General features: G+C 33.6%; 2 protein-coding genes across 2 annotated transcripts; one reads left to right on the forward strand and one right to left on the reverse strand.

Annotated features, from left to right (window-relative positions):
- Positions 1–449: 449 nt before the first annotated feature.
- On the forward strand, positions 450–4,931 carry LOC100790049 (phosphatidylinositol 4-phosphate 5-kinase 1). Its single transcript, XM_003522540.5, has 8 exons — positions 450–1,555; positions 1,651–1,815; positions 2,296–2,461; positions 2,774–2,884; positions 3,028–3,218; positions 3,336–3,466; positions 3,559–3,652; positions 4,187–4,931. Exons 1-8 carry the CDS (start codon positions 591–593, stop codon positions 4,470–4,472), a joined length of 2,109 nt encoding a protein of 702 aa, XP_003522588.1. The 5' UTR covers positions 450–590; the 3' UTR covers positions 4,473–4,931.
- Positions 4,932–16,701: 11,770 nt separating this feature from the next.
- Positions 16,702–17,742, reverse strand: LOC100500355 (30S ribosomal protein S13). Its single transcript, NM_001249858.2, has 3 exons — positions 17,610–17,742; positions 17,302–17,526; positions 16,702–17,205 (listed from the first exon to the last, which is right to left on the reverse strand). Exons 1-3 carry the CDS (start codon positions 17,709–17,711, stop codon positions 17,044–17,046), a joined length of 489 nt encoding a protein of 162 aa, NP_001236787.1. The 5' UTR covers positions 17,712–17,742; the 3' UTR covers positions 16,702–17,043.
- Positions 17,743–19,309: the final 1,567 nt, after the last annotated feature.

The following is a 19,309-nucleotide window of genomic DNA, read 5'->3' on the forward strand; positions in this document are numbered from 1 at the left end:
GGTCATGCAAAAAAAATTCAAATTTAATTCGAGTTTTAAAAATAAAACTCAAATCCTATAAAAATTCAATCTTTATGAGTATGAGATTTTAGAATTTAGCCTGCTGCATTGAACCATGATTAAATTAGATTTAAAAAATTTGTATTTAATCTGGACTAAAAAATTAAAAAATAAGTCTTATATTTCATTGTGATAGTTTCTACCCATCTTACCATTACATTTATGTATATTTGGTAAACCGAGAGAATGCAGCATCAAACTATACAATAAAAATAATAAAATAATTTATGTGGATGAATTTTTCTAAGAAGTTTTGGAATAATTAATGCTATATATAAAAAAAAGAAAAGAGAGAAACAAGAGAAATCACAAGGGTATATTCGTCCTATTGAAAAGATCGAAAGCTGAGCTGGCTGGTTTACTACATAACAGTTAGCAACGTTCCCTAGGTAAAGCCGCCTAATTAATTACATCCCTTCGTCTTGGTTCAAAAAATATATTATTAGGAGATGAAGACATAAGACATAGGCAGCAAGGAAGGCTTCAGTCGCCGGAAATGCGTGAATGATTAGGCAACACAGCAGCAGAAAATGCGCCAAGCACTCCTGCTACGTGACGACACAGAAAGAGACACCTACGGTTGGAGCCGCAGAGTTAGCCCCAGCATTGAAGTAGCAGAGTTGGCCAACGGTGACGTGTACATGGGAAGCTTCTCCGGGAACGCGCCTAGTGGATCGGGGAAGTACCTGTGGAGAGACGGGTGCATGTACGAGGGAGACTGGAAGAAAGGGAAGGCCTGTGGGAAAGGCAAATTCTCCTGGCCTTCGGGCGCCACCTACCAGGGACAATTTAAATCGGGTCGCATGGACGGCTTTGGAACCTTCACCGGATCCGACGGTGACACCTACCGCGGCTCTTGGAGCTCCGACCGGAAGCACGGCTACGGCCAGAAGCGTTACGCCAACGGGGACTTGTACGAGGGGTCCTGGAAGCGGAACGTGCAGGAGGGGGAGGGGCGCTACGTGTGGAAGAACGGGAACGAGTATTACGGGGAGTGGAAGAACGGCGTCATTTTCGGCCGTGGTACGCTCATTTGGGCCAACGGGAACCGTTACGATGGCCAATGGGAGAACGGCGTTCCCAAGGGGCAAGGGGTTTTCACCTGGCCCGATGGGAGCTGCTATGTTGGGTGCTGGAACAAGGACCTTAAGGTGAACCAGCTTAGTGGAACTTTTTACCCCGGGAGCGGTGATACTCTCACCGTCACAATGAGGAAGCGTTCTTCCGTTGACGGTGCTAGAGGGAGCGCTGTTAAAAGTTTTCCCAGGATTTGTATCTGGGAATCGGAGGGTGAAGCCGGGGATATAACCTGTGATATAATCGATGAGGTGTCGTTGTTGTATCGGGATTCGAGTGGAACCGGTTCAGATCGGGGAGATGTGAAGCCGTTTCGCCGGAACCCTTGTCTTTCCGGTGAGGTGAAGAGACTGGGTCAGACTATATCCAAGGGGCATAAAAATTATGATCTCATGCTTAATCTGCAATTGGGTATAAGGTAGGTTTAAATTTAATTCTTCTGGATTTGATTGTGTTAATTAGTTGTGGTTTACTGTTTTTGGATTCAGGGATTTTGGTTTGTGTTGTGTTTAGGTACTCTGTTGGGAAGGAAGCTTCCATTTCGCGAGAGCTTAAACCGAGTGATTTTGATCCGAAGGAGAAGTTCTGGACAAGGTTTCCCGCTGAAGGATCTAAGATTACGCCGCCGCATCAATCGGTGGTGTTCCGCTGGAAGGACTACTGCCCTATGGTTTTTAGGTATAGTCTTTTCCTTCTGTTTTTTTTTTTTTTTTCTAGTTTACCCTATAGACCCAATTGTTACTAGAGTGAGTGAATATTTTTAACCCTGATACTCCACTGATAATTACTTGTGCAATCTTTGGTGAATACTGCTTAGTCTGTTTGAGTTTCATTGAACAAGGTTCAAGTCTACTCGTCTCTTAGGATGCCTCAGCTGCATGCATCACTGCACTTCCACTTGACACCTATCATTAATTAGAAACGGCTTGTCTTGCCATGACCTTTTCTTGAATTCTCAAAATTTCTTTTGCTCCATCCCCACTTGAATTCTCAAAACTTATTTCGCTCCATCCCCGCTGGGGCAGAGCCCCCATCACTTTCTTGGCTGTGCTACCAGAGGCTCTGGGGAAGTCGGAATAGGAGAATACTCATCTTGGGGCAGCTTTATCTGCCTTTTTCTGCTTTGTTGTTGACTGGATTCTGTTTTTCTATTTGCAGACAATTGAGGAAGCTATTTCAGGTGGATCCTGCGGATTACATGTTAGCTATATGTGGGAATGATGCCCTTAGGGAGCTTTCCTCTCCTGGGAAAAGTGGAAGCTTCTTCTACTTGACCCAGGACGACAGATTTATGATCAAGACGGTGAAGAAATCCGAAGTCAAGGTTAGATACATGGGTCACTGTTATAGATTCTAACATTAATTTTGAAAACTTGTTTCCATGTACAATGATTCAATGAATGGACGTGTTTTTATTTTAATGAGCCCTAGTTTCTGCTCGAATGCAGTAGGTAGTTAAATTCCTTTTATCACGCACACCTAGATGACGGATTTTTTGTGTGGATAGAGGTCCACTTTGATTATAGTTTTGAAATTTATGCCAACCAGTTATTTTTTTCCCTTCAAGTTTTCTTTACTAGTTTGGCTTGGTGGTGGACATCCTTATTGATGCATAACTTTGGCAACTGATTTTCAGGTGCTTCTTCGGATGCTTCGAAGCTATTACCAACATGTTTCTAAATATGAGAATTCTCTTGTGACAAAATTCTATGGAGTACATTGTGTCAAACCAATTGGAGGCCAAAAGGTATGTCTTCAAACATAAGTTTATTGTTAATTGACATCCAGACTCCAATTGTTAAGCAATTGGTTTTAAGCACATTGTGTCTGTTTTAAGCAATTCCTCTATGTGCCTCGGTACCTGAAAATTTATTGTTAATTGAAATCCAGACTCGCTTTATTGTGATGGGCAATCTTTTCTGCTCAGAATATCCAATCCATAGACGATTTGACTTGAAGGGATCTTCACATGGCCGTACAACAGATAAGACCAAGGAGATTGATGAAAGTACCACCCTCAAGGACCTGGATCTCAACTTTGTGTTTCGTCTACAAAATAATTGGTTCCAGGATTTCATCAAGTATGGTGTTTAGTGTGTGTGTCCTATTGATTAACTTTAATAATTTAATGGCTGCTGCTTAGCAATGAAATGCATGCATATCTGTTGATTTTAATCTTCTCTTGTTATTTTGTGCAGACAAATTGAGAGGGATTGTGAGTTCTTGGAAGCTGAGGGAATTATGGATTATAGTCTTTTAGTTGGCCTTCATTTTCGTGATGATAATACATATGAAAAAATGGGATTGTCACCGTTTCTTTTGCGCACAGGTATTGATCCATATTTCCCTTTAGTGCTAATAGTACATAATGTTTATATGACAGTAACAGTGTACAAGTAATTTTGTTGTTGCCTCTCTTAGGAAAGTGGGATTCTTATCAGAGTGAAAAGTTCATGCGTGGTTATCGCTTTCTTGAAGCAGAGCTGCAGGATAGAGATCGAGTTAAATCTGGCCGGTATGTGGAAAAAGTTCAGTTACTTTATCAATATTTTTCTTTATTTTCAAGTTGATGGAATAATTGGGCTGTGTGCTAACTCCTGCATCCATAGTCTTAGACTGTCTAAGTGGGTAGGTACAAGTATTCCTTTAAATCCGTTTTAGTTCTCCATAAAGAACCTAAGAATACGAGTGCTTGTATTTTGTACACATTGCCACCCTACTGAAAAAGATAGATAAGAACCATTGTCTCTTAAAAGCCTAAAAGATTGTAGACCTGCTGAATTGACGACATTCATGATAATAATTGTAACTTTGCAAGTAGTTTGAATTATCTTTGAGTAGTTGGGAATATAGTAGCAGTTGTTTGAGGGGTGGTCCTAATCTCTTTTAAAAGAATTTAGTGTTCTTAATTTAATATTAGCCTGGTTATTATTTCCTCTGGTCCATGTTGGTTTTTCAACTTGGATGTTTTTCATACTACCTCTGCATTTTTGTCGATTCAGAATTTCTTCTATATACTCCGTCTTATACATATTTCTTCATGTTTCAGGAAATCATTGATTAGGTTAGGAGCCAATATGCCTGCGAGAGCAGAGCGCATGGCTCGGAGGAGTGATTTTGATCAATACACCCCTTGTTGCAGTGGGGAAACCTACGATGTTGTTATATATTGTGGGATTATTGACATTTTGCAAGATTACGATATCAGCAAGAAACTGGAGCATGCTTACAAGTCTTTACAGGTTGACCCTTCATCAATCTCAGCTGTTGATCCAAAGCTTTACTCAAAAAGGTTCCGGGATTTTGTGGGTAGAATATTCATTGAAGACTGGTAATAGTAAGTAGAAAAAGGTTCAAACATTAACTTGATGGGAGAGTTTTGATCTGAATGTCCAGAAAATAGCTGAAAGAAGAATCCATTGTTTGGAGTTGGAGAGCTTGTGGTTGACGGTTTGATTCACGGACCACTGTTTCTGTGGCTATGACCAAGGGAGCTCACCTGAATGCACAGGATGTTTTCGTGGCTGAATTTTGAATGTACACAGCCATGATAATGAAGGCAGGGAGATCTTTGTACATGGAGGATGATAGAAATGATCTGTCTTTTTTCTCTTTGGTTTTTTTTTCCGTGAAAGGGGGCAGGGTTTGTGGATTCTTTTTTGTGGTCACAAATAGGATATGAATATGATGTGAAAAATGATTGAGGAGACATGAAAATGTTTCTCAGAGATTGGATTCAAAATGGGTGGATAGTTTTTTGTTAATAAAAGAAAGTGTACAGTTCATTTAGAAAAGGATAGATGGTAAATTTCTCTTTTTTTTTTCTTCGGGAAGTTGGCAATTTCTTGTTTAATTTGAGATATTTTGGAGACAAGGTTGTGAAATGGAGGGCCAATGGGGCATTGGGATTTCTCCCACAGAACCCAAGTCGTCTACTTTTTCAATATAAATAAATGAGTTTTAATGTGACTCTGCACTATAGGGTGCCGAGGAACATTAAAATTGAAGGGGTCGTTGGCTAAACTTTTGCAGTGAAAGTGAAGTCATTAGGTGGGGAGTATGAAAAGCAGAGAAAGCACGAGAAAGATTCGCAAGCGTTTCTTGTTTTTTCCTCTCATTTTGTTTACTTTCTCACTTTTCACTGTTTCTAGTTTTTGTACTATTTTTCTTTTAATTTGTAAAATTTTCGATGTTGACCCCCGATTCCACAACTTATTTTTTTTGTTGTTCTGTAGAAAGATGAATTTGTTTTTAGCATATTGTCATATGTGATGGTTTTAATAAAAAAATCTGCAAAGACATAAAACATTATTTATGAAAATCTTCTAAAACACTTTTCTCTCACTCAATGGTATTTGCTAACCAGTAAGAAATTAATAACAAATTTTGTTGGAATTATGAAGATAAATTGAAAATTATGGTGAAATGTATTCATAATATTTCAATATAAGATTTTTTTTTATTTGTTAGTAACTTGGTTAAAAAAGTACTATCATTTTTTTTTGTTTTTTATAGGAACTTTTTACGAAATTTGTCTTATACATTCAATATTTTCTCTAAATTGTCTATTGTATTGTTTTATTTTGTGAAAATAACTTTCTGTGCATATATTAAGTAGAGAGGTTAAAAAAAATAAAATTGTAATAATTTTTAAAAAAACATATAAAGCATGAATATATTTAATACTATTAAGTATTAATAATTTTTAAAAAATTTCTTGCAAAGTGGTTAAAACGTAAAAGAATCTTGTATATAAGACCTAGAACTAGGAGTATTTTTGTAACACTTTTCACGGGACATTATTCGTCACGAAAAGCATTGTTGTTTGACAAAATAATTACGAGGTTATTTCTACTTGTGGCCAACATTCATTGATCGATAGAATAAACTATTATAGATTTTGAGATGAGATCGAGAGACATTTATGTCATGCTTATGCCAATGAACCATGCCATGGGAGTTGTGTAAGAGATGTGTCTGAATGAAGTTTGAAATTCGTTGCAGTGGTCAAAGTCAGTGGCAGAGGCATAAAGTTTATGCTTATTCTTGCTTTTTTTTATTCCCTCTAACTATTTCGTGTATTACGTTAATCATAAGGAAGAGAAAAGAATACAAATTTAAATACTCGGTTTGGGGATTCTAACGTATTGTAGCTCAGATGTGGCCCGTTTCAAATCTCTATATTATAGTAGTATTTATTTTACCAAAAATTTAAGCAAGTTGAGTTTCAGAGAAGACTCATCAGATTCAGATTAAAACTCACGGTTCAAGAAATACTTCTAAATATGTTTAGATATTACGCATAAAAAATGTCCTTACATAAAGAATGAAATTCCTTAAAAAAGTCTTATAGTAGTATTTACCAATTAAACAAAGCTTAATATATATATTACTGTGCTAAATATTATCACACTCATAATTGGTGATTCTCCTTTTGACCTTGTTCTCTTGTTGGGAGATTCTATTGTCCGTTTGCTGAGACAGGAAGCAATCGACCTACGTAACGTGACTGTGAGTAAGTGGGGCCCATTTCCCATTTGTTTCTCTTCCCCGGTGTCAAGTTCCAGTTCCAGAATGGCAACCTGACGATGAACTCCAAGTCCTCTTCCACGTTATTTCCTTTACAAATCGCATTCACAAACCTTCCTTCCCAAATGAAATTCTTACTTCTTTCTTATGTCAATATGAAACATGGCTAGCATGTGTTGGATTGATATGCATCATTGACCGTCCATGGCATCAAACGTGCATTAGGCTACAACATTTAGATCCGAGTAGATATCCGTACAGGTACAACTACAAACCCGGAATTGCTTTCTCCTTATAGTTTATGTAGTAAATGCATTATGCATGCCTTTGCACTTTTGCCTCAGGAGCGTTGCTTTTTCCATGTGCATTTCAACCCTCTCTGCGTTCCACCAACTCATTGCATTTATATTACTACCAAAATAAGAGATTTTAATATAACTAATCACTGCTACTAAGAGGGTTGAAGTACCTTATACTGTTAAATTAATCTGCATCAGCATCTTCTTTGGTTCACAATTAAAGAGTCACGTACTGGCCTCTAACAATGATGGGTACCTTAAGCTGTTTTAGTAGTTAAGTCCAGTAATATTATAATAGCTTGATTTCAACTTTCAATTCAACGGAATGTATTTATAAAAATTATTGTCCCTGCTCCCTAGCAATTGTATTGAAGTTAAATCCCACATCCCCAAAAGTTAATTTAAAACTTACTTGCATGTAATCAGAATTATTAGAAAAGGTTACAAACCCACATCTAAATATATTAATAACTTTACTAGTATGTTTGAAATCATTATAAGGTAAACCAAAGTCATTTATGAAATTACGATAAATGTGAGTAATATATAATTGTTTTTAAAAATCATGCTGGTATCGTGATTTTTGAAGTAACCATCATGATTTTAAAGAGTATTTAAATATGTTCTACAAGTATGTGATCTTAATTAAAATATTAGACTAAAATTTTCTAGTTTTTAAAAAATTGTATGAAATCTTGGTGGTCCAATGTCTATTAATTTTATATTTAATAATTTTAATTAGCATATAAAGGAGAGTGAAACTTGAATAAATGGTGAGACTAATAATTGTACTAAGTGTACTTCCTTTTCAAACTCTGCGAGCTAGGTCAATAATGGAGTAATTTTTTAAATTAGGGTTTGCTTCTTGGTCGATGTTAAGTGAGACATTTATTATGTAATTGAGGAGTAAACGACTGGAAGACTAACACTAACTCTAAATATTCACTCACCAAAGGTCCTTTTCATCATGTTTTTTTCTCCTAATCTCTCCCTCACTTTACGTGTGCTTTTCCTTTCACAATTTCTTGCCAACAATAACATTTGGGATTTCCATTGGCACCTTCTTGGTCACTCTCTTCGAGCCACTAGCGTCTGTAGTCGTCATCAAATAGATTTATTTAAGGTAAGGGTACACCAACTATATCTTACATCTTATAGATAGATAAAGATTACATTCACTGTTAATATTTTCAAGAAGTTTAAGATGTTTTGAGAACTGAAATTCTAAACATAAAATGTGATCACAAAGATTTCGAATACTTGTTTGCGTATTAGTTTCTCTAACTTTAGCACTTCAAATAGGCAACTACTTATTGCCTTCACCAGAAAATAACTGTTGTAACAAAATGACCTTCTTCTTCGTCTTCATCTTCTTCTGATGGTGAATGTGTCTCTTGAAGCATAAAAAAACAAAAGATTAAAGCATTTGCCGCACAAATGATCAAAACACTAGAGCATTAACATGATCATAAATTTATAAACTCAATATGTGTTACAGTGTTAGGTCATTGTCTGATAAGCACGCACAGACATTACACTACTTTTGTCTGATATGCAATAAAAACATATTTCAAATTTTAATATTTGTTTGCATTAGTAAAAAAATTGAGATACCCTATTCATTTTTTGACTTAACAATAGACGTTCAATTGAAAAATGGATTAGCAACCCAAGCCTAATCATGCAAAGTTCCTTTCTCTTTCACTCCCACTCACCTTTACTTTCAACGCAAAATTCTTGGGCTTTTCATAGAAAAGTGTTTTCTTTTGAATTTTTCTTTTCTTTCTCACTTTCTTTTGTTTTCTGTTTTCCAGTTTTTTTAAATTTACCTTTTTGAGATTCCATTAGTTCTCACAACTAAGTTTTTAGTTCGACTAGTTGCCCTCTACTTCAAACTTAAAATTCTTGCTTGTTTTCAAACAAGTTATGTTTCTAAACAATTCCAAACTTAAGCTTTAGCTTAAAAAACCACTTTCTAATTGAAGGGACTAATACGATCTTTCAGGCTCAAAGGTTGTAACTGAGGGGAAATTGTTAAAATAACAAATTGGTTAGTTACAAGCCCAAAGTGGTTAGCAAAGTAGGTGTAAGTTGTTGATCTTAAATGTTCAAAAACTTTAAATATATTAAGTTTGTTTGTTTCGTTTCTAGTCTTATAAATTTTCTTAATATATTAATTAAGAAAAATAAATATAAAGTAAATTAAAAATAATTAATATTTAAATTATTAAATATTCAATATATAAAGTTTAAGTTCTTGATCTAAATGTTCAAACAATTTAAATATATTAGACGGACCAAGAGTTAAAAAAGAGTGATATTCATAATAAAAAAAATGGGGACACAATAGAAAAAGTGATATTATTTTCTTTTTTTAATTAGTTTTCTAACTTATTGAATGAAAAATATCATATATTTTTAAAATTATAATATATTATATTTTAATTTAATACATTTTTTAAAAAAATATTAACAAATAATAAAATTAATATAAAAATAGAGTAAATTATACTAAATTCCATGTGTGTATAACTTACTACGCATAATATCCCTCCTTCTTTTCACTTTACACTAAACCACCCTATTTCCTTTTTGGTCTTGAATTATGTTCAACAATCCCCATCTACGTCAATGTTCATTTCATCATCACCTAAGGAATTTGAACTTTAGCCAACAATAGTGCTTTTAAATTTTTCTACTCTCAAACCACCCTTGTTCAGAATCTGTTTATCCTGCGAGAATAGAACCCAAACAACAAAATTTTTGCTTACAGCAGGCACAATTCCAATCCCCTCAAACGCATACACCGTCACACATATTCTTAACATAAATTGAAAGGGAAAGCATGGCCAGAGGAACAAAACGTGGGGGTGGTAGAGATGAATGTAGAAGCCAAATTTTCAGAGGACGAAGATAGCAATTATAGTTTGGGAACTTGAGTGGAGTTACACCAAGGGGTTCTGCGCGCTAATTCACAAGGGTTATTTGGGTATTTTGAAAAAATAATATCATTATTGACGCTGGTGATGGTTCAAAAGAAATCCAATCTTAGATAGAAAACATAAGTCTAATAAACGCTAAAATTAAGGGGGGACAAATATAATTGTGCTCAAAAGTATATGATTGCTCTTTAGAATATGGGTTTTCTTCTCTATGATATTAGTTAAGAAATTAAAATCATAAAAATATTTATTATGAAAATTATAAAAAAAATTATGAATAATATAATTTTACGTATTTTAATAAAATAATTTTTTTATTTCTTAAATAACATTTTTAAGATATTGATTAATATTTCTCTTAGAAAATCCTTATCTTAAAGGCACACGACCATATACGGGCATGTCATTACTCAAGGGCCTTTGGTCTTGGATACTCTCATTTTGGTGCTTCAGAAATTGAAAGTTTTGGAACTTGCACATTAACCTCTAGTACTGTACTCCTAAAAGTAAAGTAAGCTAGGTGAATCAACATTATGTCCTGCGGAAGCCAAGTGCTTTTTTTTCATTCAAATATATGCATCATTCTGTCATTCCTCACAATACCTAACGATAGCTGTGAGCATTAATTAATTTGTTCAAAGATAGTATTTATGATAGGAGAATGATTCTGTCTGTTATTCTTCTAAACATGACAAAAAAATTATGATAAAAATCTTTCACTTTAGTAATTGTTTAGTAGTATTATTTAGTCTTTCTTTCTTTGTATATATAGAGAGGAGATATAAATGGTAAAATTACTCACTTAGTAATCTTTAAGTAAACTTGCTTCATTAATTAAATAAATTTAATATAATTTATAATATATTTTGAAAATGTAAGTAATATTAATTCACTAGCTATTAGATTACATGATTATAAATGTTGGATTTATTTTATATTTTGGTGTGCAAGATCATTATAGTTAGATTAATAAAATTTAATATATACAAATTACTAAGAGTTATTGAAAGGAGTGACTCCTAAAATAACTTTATAATTTAATCCTTACAAATGTGAATCATTTACTAACGGTGTGTTTGAATTAAGGTTAAGACTTGTGGATTCATCTATACCTATAAAAGGTGACAGTTAGTTACTATGGTTAGATTAAGACTTAATTTTATTTTTTGAGTAGGCCAAGAGGCAGTAGCCACATTTAGAACAGTTTACTGCGGCTGCACCAGAGCTTAAAAAGGTGAACATCCGTAGCGTGCACAAACCAAATCTACAGTCACATTTCACTGATCCACCAAAAAGCAAATCACATTTATTGAACTTTCATCTCTTACTCTCTTATGGTGATAGTCTAATCTGTGGATCTCAATTTGTTGCCTATGCCTTATGTTTCGGCTTCAATTACTATGTGGAGGTGTGCATGCCACTGCCAGTATGAACACGTACATTAGAGCGTGACGAAAATATTTTGCAAATGACACCTAAGCTTTTATCTCAATCAAGATAAAAGCTCGTACTTTTCCACACTCCAGCCAGCATACATGTATGCATTATCCCTCAAATTTGAAAACAAGCCACAAAAGGTGTGTATGCCCCTGACCCTGACAAGCATAATCTATGGCTTTGGTCCCTATACACCTAGTCATCACTATGCATGCATGAACGTAACTCTGAAATGGTTAAATTACCTAATTGAAAAGTTTATGGATATGAAAAAGTTATTTTAGGTTTGAGGTTTCCCTGCTAAGATTACTGTCTAGAAGGATATAAGAATTAAGAGGTGAGCAGTGATCTTCAAAAGACGAATCTCCAACCCCAACATGAGGTTCCAGTAGAGGGAACAATCTCCCCCAACACGTTGTTTTATTTAATTATCTTCTTCCATTTTGATATTGGATTCACTAAAAACTAATGTGGTAGAATTGAGCCCTCCATCTTAAGTACAAAACAATTAAATAATAAAAGTCTTCATAATGTTGTCTAAGGTTTTGGGAAAAGAGGCATTATCTAGACTATTCAGAAATTTAGGCAAAACAGTTGCCAAACTCTCGGACCCATGCACTTTTCTGAAACATGTAATAATCATACACCATATTCTTCCTAGCTAGTTATATTTTTTTTTGTTTGTCTCTTTTTTTTATTCAAGGGGTCTGCTAAGACTCCTATACCACTCTAGTAATGTCATCTCATATCTTATTTTTTTTTTTCTAAACCATAAGTATTCTTCAAAGACACAATCTTATTCGAGAGAAAAAATATTATTATTGACGGTAAAATTCTTTCTCTACATATTACCTTTATCCTCCATTTGTAACATTAATAATGAACAGATAATCAAAGCTTCAATCCAGTGATAATATCAGCCTTTGGCTGATGTCAATGTGACGACTTGTATATATAGGCTCTAAAAAAATATAGGTATATGTTGACTTCGATTGGGATTTTTAATCAATTCTGACTTAAATTCAATTCCAAGACCCCAGTTAATTAAGGAATCGTTCAATGTATGTAGTGGTGGCTACCATAGGTAAACAATACAAGACAAAATGGAATAAGAGGGGAGAATGACAGCAATTGGATGGTGCATTTTTTCTGGTTTAAATCGGGTGAAAGTTAAGGCTAGTAGGACATAATATACATAGATAATGTTCAATAAACGGGATTGGTTCTGCCATTTGTTGTTGTAGGTGAAGTGGAACTCCTTTTTAAAGATTTTCTGTAATGTTCTTAGTGCCCGACCACATGGAATCTAATCAAGTAGGATCTTGTCATAGGCAAAGCTCATAAAACCCACATAATAAGAATCTATAATTTATTTTCTTATAATTCCTATTTAAGAAGTGTTATATACATCATGAGATTTAGGAAATTCCCATATATAAAAAATTCGGCCTGCTTGCTTATTGTTTTTAAAAAATAGGTATATGTTTTTTAAGATTTGTTTGTTCTCTCTAAAAACATTTTGAAAGTGTTTGTTCCTTAAGTATATTTTTGTTTTTAAGTTTGTCCGTAAGCGCTTAAAGAAAACAGAAGAAGAGGTTGAGAAAACACTTGTTTTGGAAATGATTTTAAAAATTTAATAAATTTTGAATGAAAAAATTGATTGCTGAAAAAGTGTATAATTATTTTAGAGAACAGTTTTTAAGAAGAAATAGTGAAAAGGGAATCAACAATTTTTATTTTATTTTTACATCTTGCCGGAGGTGAAACTGAAATTATGCAAAATGTGAGAAAATATGCATCTAAAGAAATTTATGGATTAAAACTAAGGCGTTGTTGTCAAAGCCTGTCCGGTCTTGAACATAATTTGTGCCTCTGATCATGGATTGGTGATCACTCCCTTAACCCTTTGGGGATCCCATATTAATGTGGGGGCTCTCTTTCGTTTAAAACGAATTGGTAGAAATTTGCCAAATGACCTCAAAACTAGATGAATGCCCCAATGCCAGGAAATCTCTACTCTTTTCCCCTTCGTTTGTTTGTTTCTTTTGTATTGGGGGGTCGGGGATTATTGATCTAAGTGAAGTACATATTTGTTTTGCATTAGTTGAGGTCCCTTTTGTGGTGATCATTATCAAACCAAGAAGAGGCCCCCTAATTAAAATGTACACCGTAAAAATAATTATATACGCACTTAAAAGTAGACAAGGAATGTCATGAGTAAGGTCTCTCAGTATGAGTACAAAGGAACCCCACTTTGGCACATAAATAGTTGTGATTTTATGTCAACATAAATAATAATCGACACATTGTCCAGGGCCTCTCGTGGGATGTTTGGTTTGTGCCCACATGTTGCTGGGTCTAATGTATTTTTCGATATGTGATTGTGCTTGATTTTAAGCTTTTGGGACATGAAAGGGATCAAATCAATATCATTTTGATACATACCGCATCACTAGATTGATACTATTACTAGATTTTAACCCTTTTCAAGGCAATTTGTTTGTGGTCCTTAGAGTGGTTGAGAACAATGAAATGAAAGTGAGTTGTCAGCTCCTTGCGACTAGACAGTTTGTTTTAACAATGACAATTCCAATTGACAAAAAAAAAAACCTAAATTTTGGTGCAAAATATAATGACAACACATAAATGAGTTCGTGGGATTGGTGCGATGTGTTGGGCATGAGCACAAATCCTGGCCCAGTAATGAAAACAGACACACTTCCACCCCAAAAAAAATGGGCACATGCACAAATATTTTTGAAAACTAATAGACGCCCAATCTTGAGCCTTTGACACGACATCAATGTAGTTGTAGTAAAAATAATTATTAGAAAGAAAAATTAGGGATAAATATGATTTTGATTATTCAATTATTGACCCATATTAATTTTAGTCCTTCAAAAATAATTTCATTGCATTTGATCCCTAAATTTTTCAAAATTCTCTTTTTAAGTTCTGTATTTAACTCGGTTTATATATATATATATATATATATATATATATATATATATATATATATATATATATAGTTTATCTCATAATTTATATTATTAAATATTTTTCAATGATACTTATTTATTTTTAATTTAACTATAAATTTTTAAAAAAATTATCAAGTGCCTGTAGAATAATTTGATAAATGAAGAATTTAACTGAAAAATTATTGTAAAATCTGTTAAAAGAATATTCAATAATGATGTTATTAAACTCAATGGATTAGATTATATATTTTTTAACGAAAATGGAGAAAAAAAGTGTACTATTTTCCTCTCTTAAAGAAGAGAGTGTAATTCATTTTCAAAAAAAAAAAAAAAAGAGAGAGGAGTGTAATTTATTATATAGTTTAACATAAAAATGAGGTGAAATGCAAAACTTGCATATTCCAAAGAGTGTAAGTTACTTAAACGATTTAAGTTAAATTAACTATACTGTATATTTTAACATAAGTGCGGAGGAGAACTTGCAAGTTGCAAACCTGAAAATAGAAGAGTATATAGTTAACTCTAATATATATTAAAAGGCGGTAAAATAGTATGATTTTTTTAGTGGCACATATAGTGTATGATTGCAATGAAATTTCTCGATTGGTCACTGAAAAGTTTACTCTCTTCTAAAAAATCTGTTGGTACGTGAGGTCGTGAGCACCCTGTTAGTGATGTCTTCATTACCAAATTTCAACTTATGCCGTTTCAAAAGAGAAATTATTTGGATTCAACAAAACTAATGCCGTTGCGGCCCATTTCGGAAGGGCAGTTTATACTTTATATTGGGCCAATCAAAGGTTTGTTTCTAGATTGAACTGCTCAGATCAAATAAAAGCTGTTTCATTTAAAAACGATGCTCACAAAACATGTAATCAATACCAAATTGATCCAATTATTATAGTAAGTGTACCATTGTTTTATTAATCTTTTTTTATTATCTGGAAAATCAATAAAATACTGTTATATTAACTACTATAATAATTGTCATAATACTTAATAACTCCGTCTTTTCTTATAAACTCAATACAACATAACTTGATAAACATTAATAATTACTTTTTATGTGTAATCATTTTATACCTTTATATATTTATCTTTGTATATACGGATAAACAAATTCATTTGTCTTTGTAGAGTAGCTCTATTTTCATCTCTTGTTCGTTTTATAGTTTGATATACAACAGTTTGTTGCGGTATATTAGTGGGGGAGATAATATTAGTTAAAGAAATATTTGAACTTTTCCTTTTAGAAGAAAAACTATTATTAAGTGTGCAAAATTTATTAAGGAAATGAAATCTCAGTCCATAGCATTAAAATAAAAAAGTAAATTACACTTATACCCCTTAAGATTTTTTCAAATTGCACATAATCTCTTGCTTTTTTAACATTTACAATAACCTCCCATGCATATTTGTTAAACAATCAAAAGAGATTAGTGTAAACTAAGGAGTGTCATTGCAATGTTTTTCAAACAAAAATAAGGAAACTGCTGTAAGGATAGAAAAAGGAGGGCATATCGTGTGCCATAAAATGTAATTTACTCTTAAAAAAAAAAGCAAGTCCAAGCTCAAAGATGAACTTGCATTTACTTTACTCTAAAGAGACCAAGGCTATGTTATGTTTGGCTTTGGGTTTGACGAGCTTCGAACTCAATTTGGAGAGTAAATTATTTTGGCTGACATGTTGATTACCCCCAAAAGTTTTGTCTGAAAACTCAGTTTTGTAGAAGTGAAACAAGAGATCAATAGACATGTGATTGATTAATAATTTAACAGCACCTTTTTTATGTTATTTGGATGTTCAACATGAAATCAACAGACATGAAAACAATTGAACAACACATATGCAATGATGCCAACAGGTATAAAATAAAAATTGCACAGATAAAGGACATCTATGCCGGACTGGTGAAAATCTAAGAAAATTAGCAGTGAACTAACAAGAAAGGCAGCAATTAGAGCGAACTCACTTAAAATAGAGTTAGCAACTTATAACTTTCCCATGGGTAGTGGCAAAGGGAAAAAAACATTACAAACATAATTCTTCTAATGTAAGAGTAAAAGACTGAAAAATTTGATGAAATTTGCCAGACTTCAAGAGACTAGAATCAAACATTTTATAATGTATATTAGTCTATCTACCACACAAAAATTAATCCTACAATGAAGCATACAAATTATTTACATTTAAACAACACATAATGCATAACCAAATAAAAGCCACGAACAAAGTAGTAAAATAAACCCAATGCAAACTAGTGTCATAGTCTCATATAGATTGAACATGTATTGCTAAACTTCGAGACATTGGACCCAGGCATTTTATATCAATCTACCAAATCAATAATCCCCAAAAAGTATCCTACAACTAAGCATACCAAGTATTTCATTTAAACAACACATACTGCATAACAATTAAAAGGCTAGGAACTAAGTAATCCATTAAACCCAACACCTTCTAGACTAAATGTGAAATTACTAATATTTCAGGCATAATAGTTCTCAAGAAGATCATGCGACGTTATCTAAGTCTGTCTGCTCAGAACTGAATTTTCAACACGACCAAGCCGTGTGAGTGATTCATACTTTCATAGGATGTCATGTATTTCCAAGTAACACTTAAACAAAAACAATTGAATTATATAGAAAACATTATTATTCTTTTCCTTACAACATTGACAATTAGAAAACAACATCACAAAAAATAGGAGCCGTTTACTTTTTCTTTTTACCGGCAATGGCAACCTTCTTACCCTTCAAGGTTCTGCAATTATTCTTGGTTCGCTGGCCTCTGCAAGGAAGCCCCTGAATATGCCTTATTCCTCTGTAGCACTGAATATCCTTCAGTCTCTTTATATTAACCGCATTGAACCGTCTCTGAAGCCCCCAACGAGATTCAATTTCAATTTCGCAGCTAGATACAATTAAACTAACAGAAAAGAAAAACAAAAAAGGTCAAAACTGTAATTTTACCAGGTCGCCTTCAATCATGTATTTGGAGACCTCGTCCCTGAGTGTGATTAGCTCCTCCTCAGTGAGTTCCTTCGTGATTTTATTATCCATTTGGATATCACAGAGAATCTGTTTCGCTCTGGTCCTTCCAACTCCATGAATGTACTGCAGCGAGTACTCGATTCGCTTGTTGTTCGGAATCTCCACACCACCAACACGAACGCACTTGATGCTTGACCCTTGAACCTGCACGCATAGCAATCAATCATACACACCTCCAATTCATGTCTTACTGTGCGAAACGTGAAACCCTAATTATGCTTCGTTACCTTTGGTTTGTTCAGAACGGGAACGGAGAGTGTGTTGGAGAGGCGAGAATTGGAGATGATAGCTAGCGAAGGTGCCACGGGCATTGCCAGCGTTTGTGCCATCTTCTTCTGTTCTTTGCTCTCTGCAAATTATCCACCGTAGCCATAGCCATAGCCTTATCTATTCCTTACACTGCTTTGAATCTAAAAGCCCATTTCTCACCCAATCAATACCCACGTTTTACATTTGGGCTTCTTTATACCTCCAGGCTCAACTTATTTAGAACTGGGAGTTGCTATTCTCACCCCACATATTATAATCTCTCTTCATTAAGTAAAAACATCCAAGACTACCTAATGGGCGAGCTCACGACCACTCATTTGGCCCCCATCAAGGAAGTGATAACACCACAGCGCAGCATATGGAAGAATGTTTAGAATAATTTCATAAAAATATGAATTAATATTTCTTAATCAACTTTAATAAAACTTTTTTTAGAAAAATTCTAACATTATCTGGAAGAATTTTTTTTAATTAATTCATCAAGCTCAATCAATTAACCTGAATCAATATTTCTAAACTACAACCCATACGTTTGAGAATCATTTGAACGAGATTAGATTAATATACTAAATTAGACTATGAAAACTTTAGTTGCTTTATTAATTTTTCTAATTCTTGTATCTACGTTTTTAGACTATGAAAACTTTAGATTAATATACGTTTGAGAATCATTATATGGATCAGGCAGTATAATATTTCTTCTAATGAGATTATCACAAGTAGGTAATCTATCAACAACTAATCTTCATATAAAGAACATGGCCTTCGGTGGAATTTTTAATTTCCACACATGCTGAAATACCTGATCTTCTTCATGAATAACACCATCATCAAATCTGGCCTGATATGCGGAGCGAACTGAGAATTCTCCTGACCCTTCCCATAGCCACAACCATTTATCTTTTGCATTAGGTTGAGGCTAGATGTTGCAGATTTTTGCTTGAAGTTGTTGTGCCAAGTTGTCCTCCCACAACAATAAGTTTCTTCTCCATTATGTAATGTGATTTCATGGATGTGCCACGTGTATGTTACACAAGTAGTTGATGTGTCATGTAAGATACTTTGTTAAAGTTAACAAAAGACTTAATAGAGACTAACTTGAATATTGAAATACATGTTCAGAAACTAACAGTTGTATTTTTTAATTCAAGGACTAAAGTGATAACATCTATTAAATTAAATTTAGGGAATAAATTAAGAGTTTAGTTTTAATTTGTATGTAAATAAGTTATTTGTCTTGTTAATGTGACTCATTAGATTTTAGTGGAGAATAATGAAGCATAATAGGATAGGTGATTTGCACGTATACAGACTTGAACACTCAAATCAAAAAATATTTTTACAGAGTAGGGGCTGAAAAGAGCTCTTTGTATAGGTTGGGTTTGCCGGGCTTTGATGCTTACCTTATTTTTTTTAAAAGGGGAAGGTTTGATAAGGGAGCTTTTAAGTAATATATGAGATGCAAATACAAAATATGAAAGAAGTGTCTTGATATTCATAAGTGAGGGTTGTCGGCCTCAAATAAAGTGTTAACTATGAATCCATAAAAACAATGATTGTATTTCAATTTGTAGTTTTATTATCAAACTATATTTTTAATTCCTCATCATAATATACCAATTTTTTTTTAAATGACTATCACTTCAAATTTCTTAAT

The sequence above is a fragment of the Glycine max genome, chromosome 4 (genome assembly GCF_000004515.6).
Source record: "Glycine max cultivar Williams 82 chromosome 4, Glycine_max_v4.0, whole genome shotgun sequence".
Lineage (NCBI taxonomy): Eukaryota > Viridiplantae > Streptophyta > Magnoliopsida > Fabales > Fabaceae > Glycine > Glycine max.

What these genes read in the sequence shown, in the direction of transcription:
- LOC100790049 (XM_003522540.5), top strand. Translation starts at nt 591, where the DNA reads ATGCGCCAAGCACTCCTGCTACGTGACGACACAGAAAGAGACACCTAC. An exon ending in AACCAATTGGAGGCCAAAAG is followed by an intron (nt 2,885 to 3,027) that starts GTATGTCTTCAA and finishes ATTGAAATCCAG; the next exon opens with ACTCGCTTTATTGTGATGGG. An exon ending in ACCGTTTCTTTTGCGCACAG is followed by an intron (nt 3,467 to 3,558) that starts GTATTGATCCAT and finishes TGCCTCTCTTAG; the next exon opens with GAAAGTGGGATTCTTATCAG.
- LOC100500355 (NM_001249858.2), bottom strand. Translation starts at nt 17,711, where the DNA reads ATGGCACAAACGCTGGCAATGCCCGTGGCACCTTCGCTAGCTATCATC. An exon ending in CCGTTCTGAACAAACCAAAG is followed by an intron (nt 17,527 to 17,609) that starts GTAACGAAGCAT and finishes CTATGCGTGCAG; the next exon opens with GTTCAAGGGTCAAGCATCAA. An exon ending in ACATGATTGAAGGCGACCTG is followed by an intron (nt 17,206 to 17,301) that starts GTAAAATTACAG and finishes TGGGGGCTTCAG; the next exon opens with AGACGGTTCAATGCGGTTAA.